General features: G+C 35.8%; 1 protein-coding gene across 2 annotated transcripts in view; it reads left to right on the top strand.

The window, feature by feature from the left end:
* Window positions 1-14,318, top strand: part of acox3 (acyl-CoA oxidase 3, pristanoyl) — a 93,762-nt gene that overhangs the window by 39,091 nt on the left and 40,353 nt on the right. For both annotated transcript variants that reach the window (XM_039751617.1, XM_039751618.1), the window contains exons 10-12: window positions 7,421-7,543; window positions 8,453-8,573; window positions 11,609-11,731. In XM_039751617.1, the coding sequence (XP_039607551.1) occupies window positions 7,421-7,543; window positions 8,453-8,573; window positions 11,609-11,731 (367 nt within the window). The remainder of the gene's footprint in view (window positions 1-7,420; window positions 7,544-8,452; window positions 8,574-11,608; window positions 11,732-14,318) is intronic.

Here is a 14,318-nt window from a genome sequence, read left to right as displayed (position 1 = left end):
TTAATTCTGCCAGTCATTTAGTATTTAAATTAATATCTCTATTGAAAAAATCACCAGACTAATTTTTTTGTCACGTGAGACCAATTCGTTGAGTCATCGTCCTTGTGGTTGTTCCAGTAGTATGTACTAAGATTCATATTTTGCCAATTATGATGACAATCTTAGTGATCAAACTCAAAGAAGAGAAACTCTGAGCTCAATAGTACATAAATTGTGCATATTCTCAATCTTATGTATCTCATGTATTTGTGTTTCTTTTTGTGGAAAATATGCAGAATGTCACATTTTACAGAATGCATTTCACTCCTCTGTAGTGATTAAATACTTTCCAATATACAACATATTCAATGAGCAAACCTTGATCCAGTTTTATAAAAAGTATGTCCACTAATGTATTTAAGAGTGGCAGAGATCAAATAAAATCTTTCTGTTAGATCCTGGGAAGAGCATAGCCACAGACATATTTAGAGATTACACAGCTGGATTTAAAGCCCACACAGCACTTGTTTTGCACAATTTTCAAAATGGTAATATTAAGCTTGTAATTGTGTGATGAAAGGTCATGCAGTTTCTCTTCTTGGGGATTAACAAAGTATTTAAAAAGTCTTTGAAACTGTGTGTGAGGTATGATTGTATTTAATATGAAAAGTATTATATTGTATTTAAAATCCAGTAACATGCAAAATATTAATTTTTTTCTTTAAAGAGGTGAATCTAGGGAACTGTTGCATTGGTGCAGTTAATATAACATAATCTCTAGTTGGTGTTCTGTGTATAGTTTTAGGTAAAATTAGAGATGCACCATCTGGTTAAGTATTGAATGAAATCTGACATTTTTTGCTGCTTAGGCAAGACTGCAAACTCTTTTTGAAGTTAGATTTTTAGCACATTTTATTGAAATGTTTCAACAAAACAAGAAAACGTTCAGAAGTGTATTGCCAACTGGTATATTAAAAATTCTGGAGTGGAGGACTAGGATTCTTTGCTTCTTTCAAATGGGGCATCATACCTAAACCACTAAATATAAAATCAGGATTCAGACAGTCAGTCAAGGGCTTATTGGTCCTGAGTTAATTAATAGCTTGATCTCACTCTATCTTTCTTATTATCAATTTGGCCACTTCAAGATTTAACCCTAACATTAATGACGTTATAGTGTAGTGATTAACTGGGCAACTAATGAATAAAAATCCTGGAGTAAGAACTGCATAACTAGAATTAAATAGTTTTTATTATGAATAATATTCAAAGGCCTACAATGGTGGATAGAACGCAGGCGCACGCAAGTTGCTGCCAATCCTCCTTGTTAACAACACTTTTCATTAAAGTTCACATTGAACCTTTCACTTTTTGCACTTCTTTCATTTTCTCTTACTGTATGTTCAGTATAGATCATGAATACAATTGATTAACTTTTATATTGAATTTGGATTTATTTTTATGGACTTTGACTGAGTTTGCAGCCTCAGGGACAACTGATTTAAATCTTTTTTCACTGGATGAAACTTTTTTGAAACATCAAAAGAATCCCAAATGATGGGCCATTGTTTTTCAAGTGACTAACTCTTAGACTAATAACAAAATCTGGTCTTATCTTACTTGTTGTTCTCTATCGGTCTATAGGTCTTTCTTTTCTGAACTAACTGAATTATTAACCACTTAGGCTCCCTTTCCCTGACAGTCATTCTACTTGGTGATTTCAACATCAATTTTTCATTTCTACATGTAAACTCAGAAATGAATTCCTGTCCTTGTTGGGCTGTTTTGACTTGGTGTAGCATGTTGATTTTCCTACCCACTCTTTTGATCATATATTAGACCTGATCCACACATCTGGCATATCTGTCGACAACACTTAGACCAGTGATTTGGGTCTCCCTGACCATAAAACAGTGCTTTTCACTGTCTCATTACATCTCCCTCCTCTTACCTGAAAGCGTCAATTTTGTTTCAGAAACCTTAAAAACATCTGTCCCTCTATCCTTGCTGGATCCATTTCTGATCTTTTTCTGACTTTGCCTATTCTTATTCCATTTCTTATTCCACCCACATGAACCACTTTAAGAAACTTCTTACTTCCACCTTTGTAACAAATACTGTGTTAGCTCAGTCCTCTCCTTTTCAAATGCTGAGAAACTTGTACTTGCTTTTATCACATCCTGCATCAATTATTGTAACTCCCAACTGGCAAATGTCCCTTCAAATCTTATATCACAGCTTCAGTTGATTCAGAACTCTGCTGCAAGAGTCCTTACACAAACCAGCAACAGCAAGCTCATAAACCCCTCTTGCTTCGCCTTCACTGGCTCCCTGTGTCTTACAGGATTGATTATAAAATTCTTTTAATAACCTACATAGCTTTAAATGGCCTTGCACTGGACTACATCGGTGACCTTCTGCATCACTCTTCTCCTGTTTGCCCATTAAGGTCCTCCAATTTTGGCAATCTTGTGTCCCACACCAGCTTACACTCTGTGGGTGCCACGGCCTTTAGTTGTATAGCTCCCAGACACCACAAATTATGTTATGTTTTCAAGTTTTTCTTATAGTATTGAATTTAGTATTTTATTCTGGTTTATTCTCTTTTATTCTATTTAATGCTTGGTATATCCTATATTCATCTGTTTTAGCATTCTGTGTAGAAAATATTTGTATCCAATGTTACATATATCCTGCTCTTCTTTCTGAGAATCTGTAAAGGGCCTTGAGCATGGGAATGGTGCTATATAAATAAAATGTAATATTATTATTTTAATTTATTTTTTATACAATCCCCTATTTATTAATTTAGTTCATTAATCATATTTTCATGCTGTTTTCAGAATTTTCAGTTTAGATTACAGTGTCATCCTCATTTATTCATCTGACATGAAAACTCATAATGCCCATGTAATATAATAGATATTGCAATATAGAATTGTTTTAAATGCTATGATACCCAGGGCATTAGAGATACAAAAAATATTAGAGTTTTGAAATATTCAGTTAAAGAGTTAAGAATTTTAGTACTATTATATCTCCCGTACCAAATTTGACCAATAATTATTTGAGGAAATTTAATTAAACACATGAAGCCCAAGAAACATTTAAAAGGCTTAAGATTCTATATAGCACTGTGTCTGTCTTGTGACATACATACTGTGTACATCTTCGCTATTTAAGCTTACCTTGAATTCATAGATCGTAGTGGAGGTGAGGAGCTTAAATAACTCAAAATTAAGCTTTGTTTGATATCTGGTTTCCAATCTTAGTCTAATGTTCAAACCCAAAAAAGAAAAAAAATACTTAAAGTGTAATTTAGTTGAGTTCTAATCTAAATGAAAAGCAGTTTTTCTGAGTAGTCAATGAATATTTATAAGTAACATTTCAGTTGAATATAACCTTTTATGTCAGCGGTCAATTGAGAAACGAGAAGAACCAGGAGGACTGGAAAGTTGCAAATGTGACTGCAATCTTTAAGAAAGGAGGCAAAATGGATCCTGGTAATTACAAACCAATAAGTCTTGCTTTTTTACTATTCAAAATATGTTAACTATAATAAGAAATAAACTAAAAAAAGTACTTATATGAAAATAATATACTAAATAACAGCTAGCAGGGGTTTATGAGAGGAGCATCCTGCCAAACAAATCTTTCAGATTTTTTTGAACAGGCAACTAAAGTAGTTAGCAAAAACAAAGCATATGACATAATTTCCTTATGCTTTTAAAAAGCTTTTAAAACTGTCCCACACCAACAGTTAAGTTTGAAATTAGAAGTTGTATGCATTAGAGGTAACTTACAAAACAAGTTGGTTAACTGACAGGAGACAAAAAGTACAGATAAGAGGAGAATGCTCCTTGTGGAGTCCTTCAGTGGTCTGTCAATGGACTGTTACATTTTCTGATTTATGTTAACGATATTGATTCTAGTTTAGTTATTAAATTTTGCAAATTTAAAGATGATACTAAATTTGGAGATTTGCAGATGATACTTAAGTTGGAGGAAAAACAGACATTGAGGAGACAGCAAAAAAATTCAAACGACTTGTGCAAGCTTCATAACTGGGTGGCACTTGTAAAATGCAGTTTAATGTAGAAAGGTGCAAATGCTAGATATGGACAAAAGCATTGTCAATTATAAATACAAGATGGGAGACTAAGGAAGTCCTAAGGAAGACAATCTCTGAAAAAGGTTTAGTGGTTTATGTTGACACAATGATTTCCATGTCTAAGCAATGTGCTGATGCAATTAAAAAGGCAAATAAAATGTTATGTCATAAAAATTGTTGAAGATAAATCCAAAGATATTACGCTTGGACTATATAATATACTAGTGGGACTGTATTTGAAGTATTGTATGGAGTTTTGGTCACTGTGCTACAAAAAAGTGTGGCAGCACTTGAAGCTGTGCAGGGAAGAGCAGTCAGGTGAATCAGAATCGGAAACAAAACCAGTCTATATTGGCCATATACATTTACATGTGCAAGGAATTTGACTTGCTGCTCTTGTGCTACATACTTAAAAAGAGAGAAATAAAAAAATAGAATAAACATCCCTTAGACACTATCACTGAAATAAACAAATCAGCAGGACTCATGCATATTCATATAGAAGTACTGCAGTGGGGAAAAAGTTGTTCCTATCATAATAGACTACATTGTGTTGCTGGGAGAAAGTGTCCCAAATAGGCCATGTCCAGGATGGTTATCTTCTGCTGTGATCTTGCTTGCACACGTGACTATCCTGGTAGCATTTAAGTCCTTTAGCAATGGTAACTGCCAGCCTATTACCTTATCTGCATTGTGGATACTACACTGAAATTTGGTCATATCTTTGTGGCAGAAGCATGCCAGATTCTGTCAGAGGAATTGACAATCGACTCAATGATGGTAGTGTAAAAATGTACCATTATTGTCACTGGCAGGTTGAACTTCTTCAACTGCTGCAGAAAAAAGATCCCCTGGTGAGCTTTCTTAATGAGCGAACTAATGTTCCATCTCACTTAAGATTCTTAGCAATAGCAGTGCCAAGGAAACTGAAAGATTCCAATGAGTCATACAGTATGATATGGGTTAATAGAAGTGACTTCTCCTGAAATCTATTACCATCTCCACTGTCTTCTGTGCATTGAACTCCAATTTGAAGTGACTGAACCAAGACACTGAATGATCAATCTCCCTCCTATAGTCAGAGTTGTTTTGATTAGAGATGAGCCCTAATGAGAGTTATGTATTCCGCAAACTTCAAGAGTTTAACAGACTGATATCCAGAGGTAAAGTCTTTAGTATACAGGAATAAGAGCAGTTTGGACAACACATAGCCTTGAGGGGAGCCAGTCAAGAGGTCAGAGAAGTTTCTCCTCAGCTTGACCTGTTGCCTTATGTTAGACAGGACGTCTGTAATCCACTGACAGATGGAAACTTGAACATTTAACTGGGAAAGCTTGTTCTGTGGCATAGTTGGAATTATAATTGTATTAAATGCAGAGCTAAAATCATTTAATTAAACCTTAGCATAATTTCCAGTAGAATTGAAATGCTTTTGAGGATCAAGTGAAGCATCATATTAATTGCATCATCTACAGACCTGTGTATGCAAACTGCAAAGGGTCCAGAAGTGAGTCTGTGACAGACTTAAGATAGCATGACAAGACAGCATGACTTCATTACCAATTATGTCAGAGCCACAGGTCTGTAGTCATTAAGTTCAGTCTTTGTTACTTTCGTGGGTATGAGAAAAGTAGTAGAGGGCTTGAAGCAAGCTGGCTCATGGCATGTCTTTAGTGAGGTTTTGAAAATTTCTGTAAACACTGGAGATAGTTAGTCAGCTCAGTATTTCATTCAACATGGAGGGCGAAACTGAGTCCAAAATGTCCTGTTAACATTCTGCTTCAAAATGAGAGCAGATGTGGATTGAGAGAGAAGTATATCAGAAGTAAGAGATGTGAGGTTCCAAGCCCCCTCAATGATAATGTAAATGAGTGTAGTAGTTTCAGTGAGCCGGCATCTGGTGGCACAAGAGATGGTGTGATTGACCCCTTGTTTTCAATATGACTGTAAAATCTGTTCAGGTTGTTGGCAAGACAAAGATCGTTCATGGAGTTGGGTTGCTTTGTTTTAAAAGGGGATTTTCTGCTCTAATCTGCTCCAGAATGACCTAGAGTCGCCACCTGAAAACTGCTTACCCAGCCTCTCACAGTAAAGACATTTTACCTCTCTTACCTCCTTGCCAAACTTGTATTTAGTCTCTTTGAAGAATTCTTTATTCCCATTCCTAAATGCCTCATCCTTTTTCTGTTGTGTCTGACTTTAGTTGTGATTCATCGTTTGTCATTGCAGCTCATCCTAGGCCTTAAGGCCATGTTGTACTCTGACACACTCAAGAGAACTAAACCTGTTTGCTCTTGAGCAGAAGGCATTGATAAAGTAGATTCAGCAGAATTTTTTTAGCGTAAGGGTGAATCATGTACTTGAGAACACCATTGGAAATTTAAGACTTAATCCAGGAAGTACATCTTTATACAAAGAGTTGTTAGAATCAGGAACAAACTAGCTTAATGGACTTCTCATTTGTCAGATTTCTTATGTTCTTAACTTCTTGTGAGTGTCTGAGTATAAATCCCCCATATTGTCTGCCTCCTCAATCTCAGCAGTACCTGTTGTTTCAAACTGGATGATATTAAGAGGATTTGAATGCGGTTTTGGGTGACCATCAGGAACACCTGCATCTCTGTAAAGAAATTACTTATTGGTGGTATAAAGAATCACCAAAATATTAGGTAGAGCAAAAGTTGTTAATCTCTGTTCAAGAAGTTAGATCCTAAATAGATTGGTCATTCTTACAATATTAAATTAATTTTGCCTGTTATGTTATAAACTAATTCTTCTGACTAAAAAGTTAATCTTTCCTTTCATATTTTTAATTTGAAAAATGTTCATTACAGCCTCTGTTCTTTGTCCTCCATAGTGCCCCCTCTTGCAATTATTGATGGGGAATCTGAATGTGAAATACAAAAAATTATTCTTGATATCTGGGTTCTCATGTGCAATAGTTCCATAATGTGTATGATTATGGACCTGATGAAAGTTCATGTGATACCTGCTGGGGATGTATAATGTTGTATATGACTCTAGATTACTTGAGAATTTTATTTGATCAAAGTCATTGAGCCACAGTGGATTGGGATGTTTTGAACCCTATAAGGACTATTGTCACATTTTGAAAGTTCAATTTATTTTTTTTATTTCTGTTATTATGGTAACATCACAATAACTGCCATTTTGTACTTCAGTTTTTGATGTTCGATTAAATGCCATGTTTATCCTGTACACCTACTAGAAGTATACATTATATCAATGTTTACCTGAAAATCTTGAATTTTTTTATTAATAAAATAGGAAGATTCAATGTTTTTCATACATTTATTTTCTTTGTTTTAGCAATGGCGTCTAATTCCCTATCTGGCTGCAATATTTGCACTGGATTATTTTTCCAAATCGTTGTTTGTCAATTTTCTTGAGTTTCAAATTGGCCTCATGATGAAGGATAACAGTGATCGACAGGTAAGTTCATTGTAGCAGTAACATTGTGAACGCTGTAATGTTTCTGTTGTTATAATTAGCAGTTTCCTTCTTGCAGTAGGTCCACTTGGGTTTAGACATTCTCAATGGGGGCTAGTTTTTAATTGTTACTGTTAAGCAATTTCAGCATGAGAAATTTTAAATGCATAATTACTATAGATTCAATCTTACTCTAATCTATTAATATGTTGAAATTTTCAAGTCACGACCTTATACATAATAACATTAAGACAATGTTTTAGTTAACTAAGATGCTCATTATAACTACTGTATACTACTACTTATTATATAGTTTTAAAATTTTTATATTAGGTTTAATATTAATCAGTATTTACTGAATTTGTGGTTCTTTATCTTTGCTGAAAAAAGTTGTCGTTAGCAATACACTTCTTAGTGCCTTTTTAAACAATTCTTCAAAATAGTACTGAGATATACAAATACTTCAAATACTCTGTTTTTAAACTTAGGCCAGTTCAGATATTGCCAGGGTTTAACTGAACTGATCCTCTTAGAATTTTCTTGAGCTCTTAGATGATCATCAATCTATAGTTTACTGCAACAAATGGTTCCCTAACTTTTAAATTTGTTTGGGATGATAAACTACGGTTTATTTATTACATGCAAGATGCATCTTTAACCTTCACACTGTCCAATGCCAGTAAATTATGTTTCTGATGTCTATAATTTGAATGTATATACACACATATCTAAATAACTTTATTATTGTGCACAACAATGTAGAAAGTTAATTTTAACAGAGAGCAAACATTTTTAATCAACATTCAGCATTTGTCTACGAGTCATAAGGTAACTTAAAAACACTTTTATGTAATGAAGTTGTCTATCCTAAGGATGATTTCTGCTGAATTTCTTCTTTAAATTTCAAAACAGGCAGAAATTGGAAGAGAAATTCATGCATTATCTTGTGCCAGCAAACCTCTGACCTCTTGGACTGCTCAACAGGCTGTTCAGGAGTGCAGGGAAGCCTGTGGAGGACATGGCTACTTGGCGAGTAAGTGATTTGAATTTTATTTGTTTATTTATTTTGGGAATGTTCAGTTATTATTGTTAAATAGAAATAGGAACAATAGCTATAATTCTTATAGACTGCTACAGTTATTTCCACTTATTTCCCAGTTATTTCCACTGGGTTGTATGCACCATACCAGAATGATTTTTTCTGAAAGAAGTTTTCAGGTTAAGTATTAAAAATGATCAACATCACAATAAAAAACAAAATGAAAAAATATAACAACCCCCCCAAACCTGTACGTGTTTTCCCTGGAAAAGCAAAAAACAAAAGCAAAAACAAAAGCAAAAACAAGATAGGAAATTAGTGCATTATGCATTCTTTGATTATGCTCCTTTGCAACTTTATGGTGCAGAGGAGAAAATGCAGAGTGCTGAGCATTTATTGTTACGGTAGTTTGTGTCTAATGTTAGCATTTAGAAGGCAGCAGCAAAAATGTACTTTTTCCAAATTGTTAGAATGCACCACTTCTTTTTAATAATTAAATGTATTTGTTTTTAATATTCTAATATGCATTACAATAAAAGAGTAATGATGCAACAAGCAAATGTACTTTGCTATATTAAAACAATTAATTTCATTCCATTTAAAAAAGCAATCAGTCCTGTAAATCAAAGGAAAAAGTTTAGATTCAATGGTTATTAGCAACAGTTAAATTAGGCTCGCCACTTTCTAAATTATGTGGAAAGATCTTTTTCTTAATCCGTTTTCTTTTCACAGTTTTTGCTGCGGTCAATGGATCTCACTACACAAGGTCCATATGTAAAAATGCAGAAGTATTTCTAACATGGTCGGGCACAAACTCAGTCTCACAAAGTGGCAAATTAGTAGTAACAGATACCTCCCCATGTTTACAATCTGTTAGTAAACCTACACAAACACAGAAAAGGTGTTGTGACACTAGAGGGCACTGTCGTTCCTCAAACCCTGCAGACAAACGTCCAAGACGCCAAGTAAAAGCACTTAGAAATATTTAAATTTCTTCTTTCGATATTGTGCCACAGTAGACACCACTAACACCACCATAAACAGTAAATCAATAATCACAAATACAATAAATCCTCCTCTCCTCCCAGCAGCTCCGTCACACTACCACCCAACTCCGACTCAGCTTGCTGGGTCTCACATTGTCCTTTATATAGTCCTTGACCCGGGTCAGATGAAGACTTATATTTTTCTTTAGCCCAAGTACTTCTGTTCTTCCGTCCCTGTGACTTGGGAGTACTTACGGGCTGTAGGGAAAATAAAAATCCCTGTGTCTCCCTGCAGCATCACCTGATGGCACCCATGGCATCCAACAGTGCTGTGAAGTCGAACTCCATCTCCCATGATGCCCTACGGGAATCTGGGATACCTCCATGCTGCAGGGAGGACTCCATCCAGCGGCCTGGATGTGAAGGCTGAGATAAGCTGCCGGCTGTCTCTCACAGTGTATATAAACTCCACAATATGGGGGCTAAGTTAGAATCCAAACCTAGTTTCCTAGGCCTGTGAGACTGTGGCACTAACCACTGTATGACCACTGTGAATTGCTTCCATTGCACCATCAGAAATTGCTCAATAAGCAAATATACACTCACCTAAAGGATTACTAGGAACACCATACTAATACGCTGTTTGACCCCCTTTCGCCTTTAGAACTGCCCTAATTCTACGTGGCATTGATTCAACAAGGTGCTGAAAGCATTCGTTAGAAATGTTGGCCCATATTGATAGGATAGCATCTTGCAGTTGATGGAGATTTGTGGGATGCACATCCAGGGCACGAAGCTCCCATTCCACCACATCCCAAAGATGCTCTATTGGGTTGAGATCTGGTGACTGTGGGGGCCATTTTAATACAGTGAACTCATTGTCATGTTCAAGAAACCAATTTGAAATGATTCAAGCTTTGTGACATGGTGCATTATCCTGCTGGAAGTAGCCATCAGAGGATGGGTACATGGTGGTCATGAAGGGATGGACATGGTCAGAAACAATGCTCAGGTAGCCCGTGGCATTTAAATGATGCCCAATTGGCACTAAGGGGCCTAAAGTGTGCCAAGAAAACATCCCCCACACCATTACACCACCACCACCAGCCTGCACAGTGGTAACAAGGCATGATGGATCCATGTTCTCATTCTGTTTACGCCAAATTCTGACTCTACCATTTGAATGTCTCAACAGAAATCGAGACTCATCAGACCAGGCAACATTTTTCCAGTCTTCAACTGTCCAATTTTGGTGAGCTCGTGCAAATTGTAGCCTCTTTTTCCTATTTGTAGTGGAGATGAGTGGTACCCGGTGGGGTCTTCTGCTGTTGTAGCCCATCCGCCTCAAGGTTGTGCGTGTTGTGGCTTCACAAATGCTTTGCTGCATACCTCGGTTGTAACGAGTGGTTATTTCAGTCAAAGTTGCTCTTCTATCAGCTTGAATCAGTCGGCCCATTCTCCTCTGACCTCTAGCATCAACAAGGCATTTTCGCCCACAGGACTGCTGCATACTGGATGTTTTTCCCTTTTCACACCATTCTTTGTAAACCCTAGAAATGGTTGTGCGTGAAAATCCCAGTAACTGAGCAGATTGTGAAATACTCAGACCAGCCCGTCTGGCACCAACAACCATGCCATGCTCAAAATTGCTTAAATCACCTTTCGTTCCTATTCTGACATTTAGTTTGGAGTTCAGGAGATTGTCTTGACCAGGACCACACCCCTAAATGCATTGAAGCAACTGCCATGTGATTGGTTGATTAGATAATTGCATTAATGAGAAATTGAACAGGTGTTCCTAATAATCCTTTAGGTGAGTGTATACTGCTGTCAGATGTCTGTGTAATTATTTATGTTCAAGATTTGAACACCAAGGCATCTTCAAATGTTGATGAATTGAAAGATTTAAAGGAAAAGATGTTTTTAAATGTTTTTTTTTTGTATGAGTTAGAGTTGGGAAATCTAGAGAATTGTCTCTATTATATGATCTCTGCATTCCTTTTTGTTTAGAAAATAATTAGTATTTTGCTTTATTGATTGCAGTGAATAGAATTGGTGAGATTAGGAATGACAATGATCCAAATTGCACATATGAAGGAGACAATAATGTGATTTTGCAGCAAACAAGTAACTACCTTCTTACATGGATAAGCTTGAAATATCAAGGTGAGTTATTATTTTTATACTTTACTCATATTATATCAAACTTCACCGAATTTCATTTTTTATTACTTTGTGTCCACTTTAATAATTTAAATTGTAAGTTGATTTGTATAAAGAATATAGATGTAAGAAATAGAAAGTTCCTAGCAGCTAAGAATATATTGTAACAAATACTTTGCATACATGTTTTGCAGCACCACCCTAAATTAACTTCGCCAAAGCAATCTGCATGCTTCCAGTGTACACACAGCACAAGATACATAGAAGCAAATATTTTCATAGCTGATAGCCTGCTTTCCATTCAAATTCCTTGCCATTTCCTCTCCCTGTAATATTGTCTTTCCAAAACCCACCCTTAATATGTGGGGGATTTTCCAGGGGAAAAATGCTATATGTTTTGCTGTAAATTGGAACCTACAATTATGTCCAGACTTTCTCATGACATTATATGTTTTTGAAATCTTCACACATAGCATACAGTAGAGCTCTTGTTTTTAGATACTATCAACATTGTAAAAATTAAAATAACATCTGTGATGCCAAGAATACATAGTTTTATCAGTTTCCCACTGACTTAAAGAGGAGAGTTTGGGTTCTTCCAGTTTATCAGAATAAGTCTGCGTGCCAACAGTGTAGTGAATGCAATCACAGTTTGTTTGTCTTTCTCCACTTTAAGACCCTCTGGAAGAACCCCAAACACAGCTGTTAATGGGTTAGGAGGGATTGTGAGTCCAAGACTGTCTGAGAGGTAATTAAAAATTTTTGTCCAGAATAATGTTAATTTGGAGCAGGCCCAGAACATGTGACCTAGTGAGGCTGGGGCTTGGTTGCAACGTTCGCAGGTTGGATCATGTCCTGGAAACATTTTGGAGAGTTTTAGTGAGACAGATGTGCTCGATATATAATTTTGAGTTGTATAATTGTATGCTTTAGCATATGGAGCTTGAGTGAATTCTCTGCATTGCTACTTTCCACTCCTTTTCTGATATATTAATTGAGAGATCTTTTCCCAGTGTCCTCTTGGATCTTTGAAAGGAAGGGATTGTAAAATGATTTTATATATTGTAGTCTTCAATATCTTCATTATTTAATTTTTTAAATTTGTATCTTTCCAGGTTTTCAGTCAAAACTAATATTATAAGAACAATTAAACATATATACAATTTTTCATAATCATTTTGTGTACTGATTAAAGAAAATTTGTGCAGTACTCCCATAAGGAACAGTAAGCATGAACTACCAGATACACCACTTTTAGCATTAGTAACATGGGAATAATTGTGGTATACTTCTCATTACTGCTTCATCTTAATGACAGTTGTGATTTTAGTGTATGTCATGTCTTTAAACAACATCTCAGTAAAGTGTTGCTCTGTAACCTTGAGCAAGAGTGGCCTACAGATTCCTAGATCATGTTCTAGAATTCTCTGTACACTCATGCAAAAGTTTACACTTTAGAAACATTTAGAAACATCTGACATTAGAAATAATATACAAAGGGTAAAAATTTTTTCAGCACTGTGTGAACCTGGATGTTGTGTATTGATGAATGTTTCCTTACATACCATAGAGGAAAATGAGGTTAAATTACAAGGGTCGTATAATTACATAAGTCTCAATATCATTTCTGTCTTTGCTTTCCAGGGCAGAAAGGTAATCTGCCACTAAAGTCTGCTGCATATTTTCACCCACAAAACTGCAAACTCATTTTGTCTTTAGCATGCTGAAAATGTACAAGAATTCATGAACATGTGCACACACATACTACTTAAGCTTGTAAAGATATAGCAAGATTAACTAGTGTGCTTTTCCTGGTCTGATCCTTACCTGACAAGTGGCCAAGTCAGCATTAATACTATGTAGAGCTGAGGATTTTTTTACTCACACTTGCAGCCTGGCTTAATTTTGAATTGTGCGAAACATGACAATTCTAGTATAGTGCCTTCATAATATTGCCAGACATTTGCAAGTTAAAAGTCCCAATTTTGAAGCAAAATTATTTTTTTTCAACTTTCTAAAATTTTAACTTTCAAAGTGAAGTCTAATACAGTATCAATTTATATATAAAACCATGACAGAAAGCCAGGAATAGTCTTATTCATGTCTATACATTTTCTTTACTTACTCAATACATTTATAGGGGTTTGGTGAGCCAGACTCTATCCTGGGAGCATCAGGTCCTGAAAGTTATTTCTCTCTGTAGAGCTTTTGGAGCTGGACATATTGAATTCCCTCTAAACACCTGGAGAAAGGGGATGTAGGGTGTTTCACTAGCTCCATAAATCAGATCCACTCCTCAAAGTATTAGTGAGTGAACCAAATTTGGGAGAAGAAGCCTTATTTCAATTTGGTAATCTCAGCACCTAAAGTCTTCTGCAAGAAGGAATCCTGCTTTTCCAATGCAAGGTGCATGACAGAGTGCAGCTTCTTACATGCATTTTCTGAAGATACTCAGTGTTAGGTTGATCCAGACCTCTTGGGAAACTTTGCACAGCTCCACAGCAGACTTTTGTTATCTTATTTGCTTCTGTCTCTGCAAGTAACCTCAGATTAGCTTGATGATGTTGAGATGTGCACGGGCCGTACAGTT

This window comes from Polypterus senegalus, chromosome 4 (genome assembly GCF_016835505.1).
Source record: "Polypterus senegalus isolate Bchr_013 chromosome 4, ASM1683550v1, whole genome shotgun sequence".
Lineage (NCBI taxonomy): Eukaryota > Metazoa > Chordata > Cladistia > Polypteriformes > Polypteridae > Polypterus > Polypterus senegalus.
Note: the sequence above shows the minus strand (reverse complement) of the source record. Positions and strands in the feature narration are given on the sequence as shown.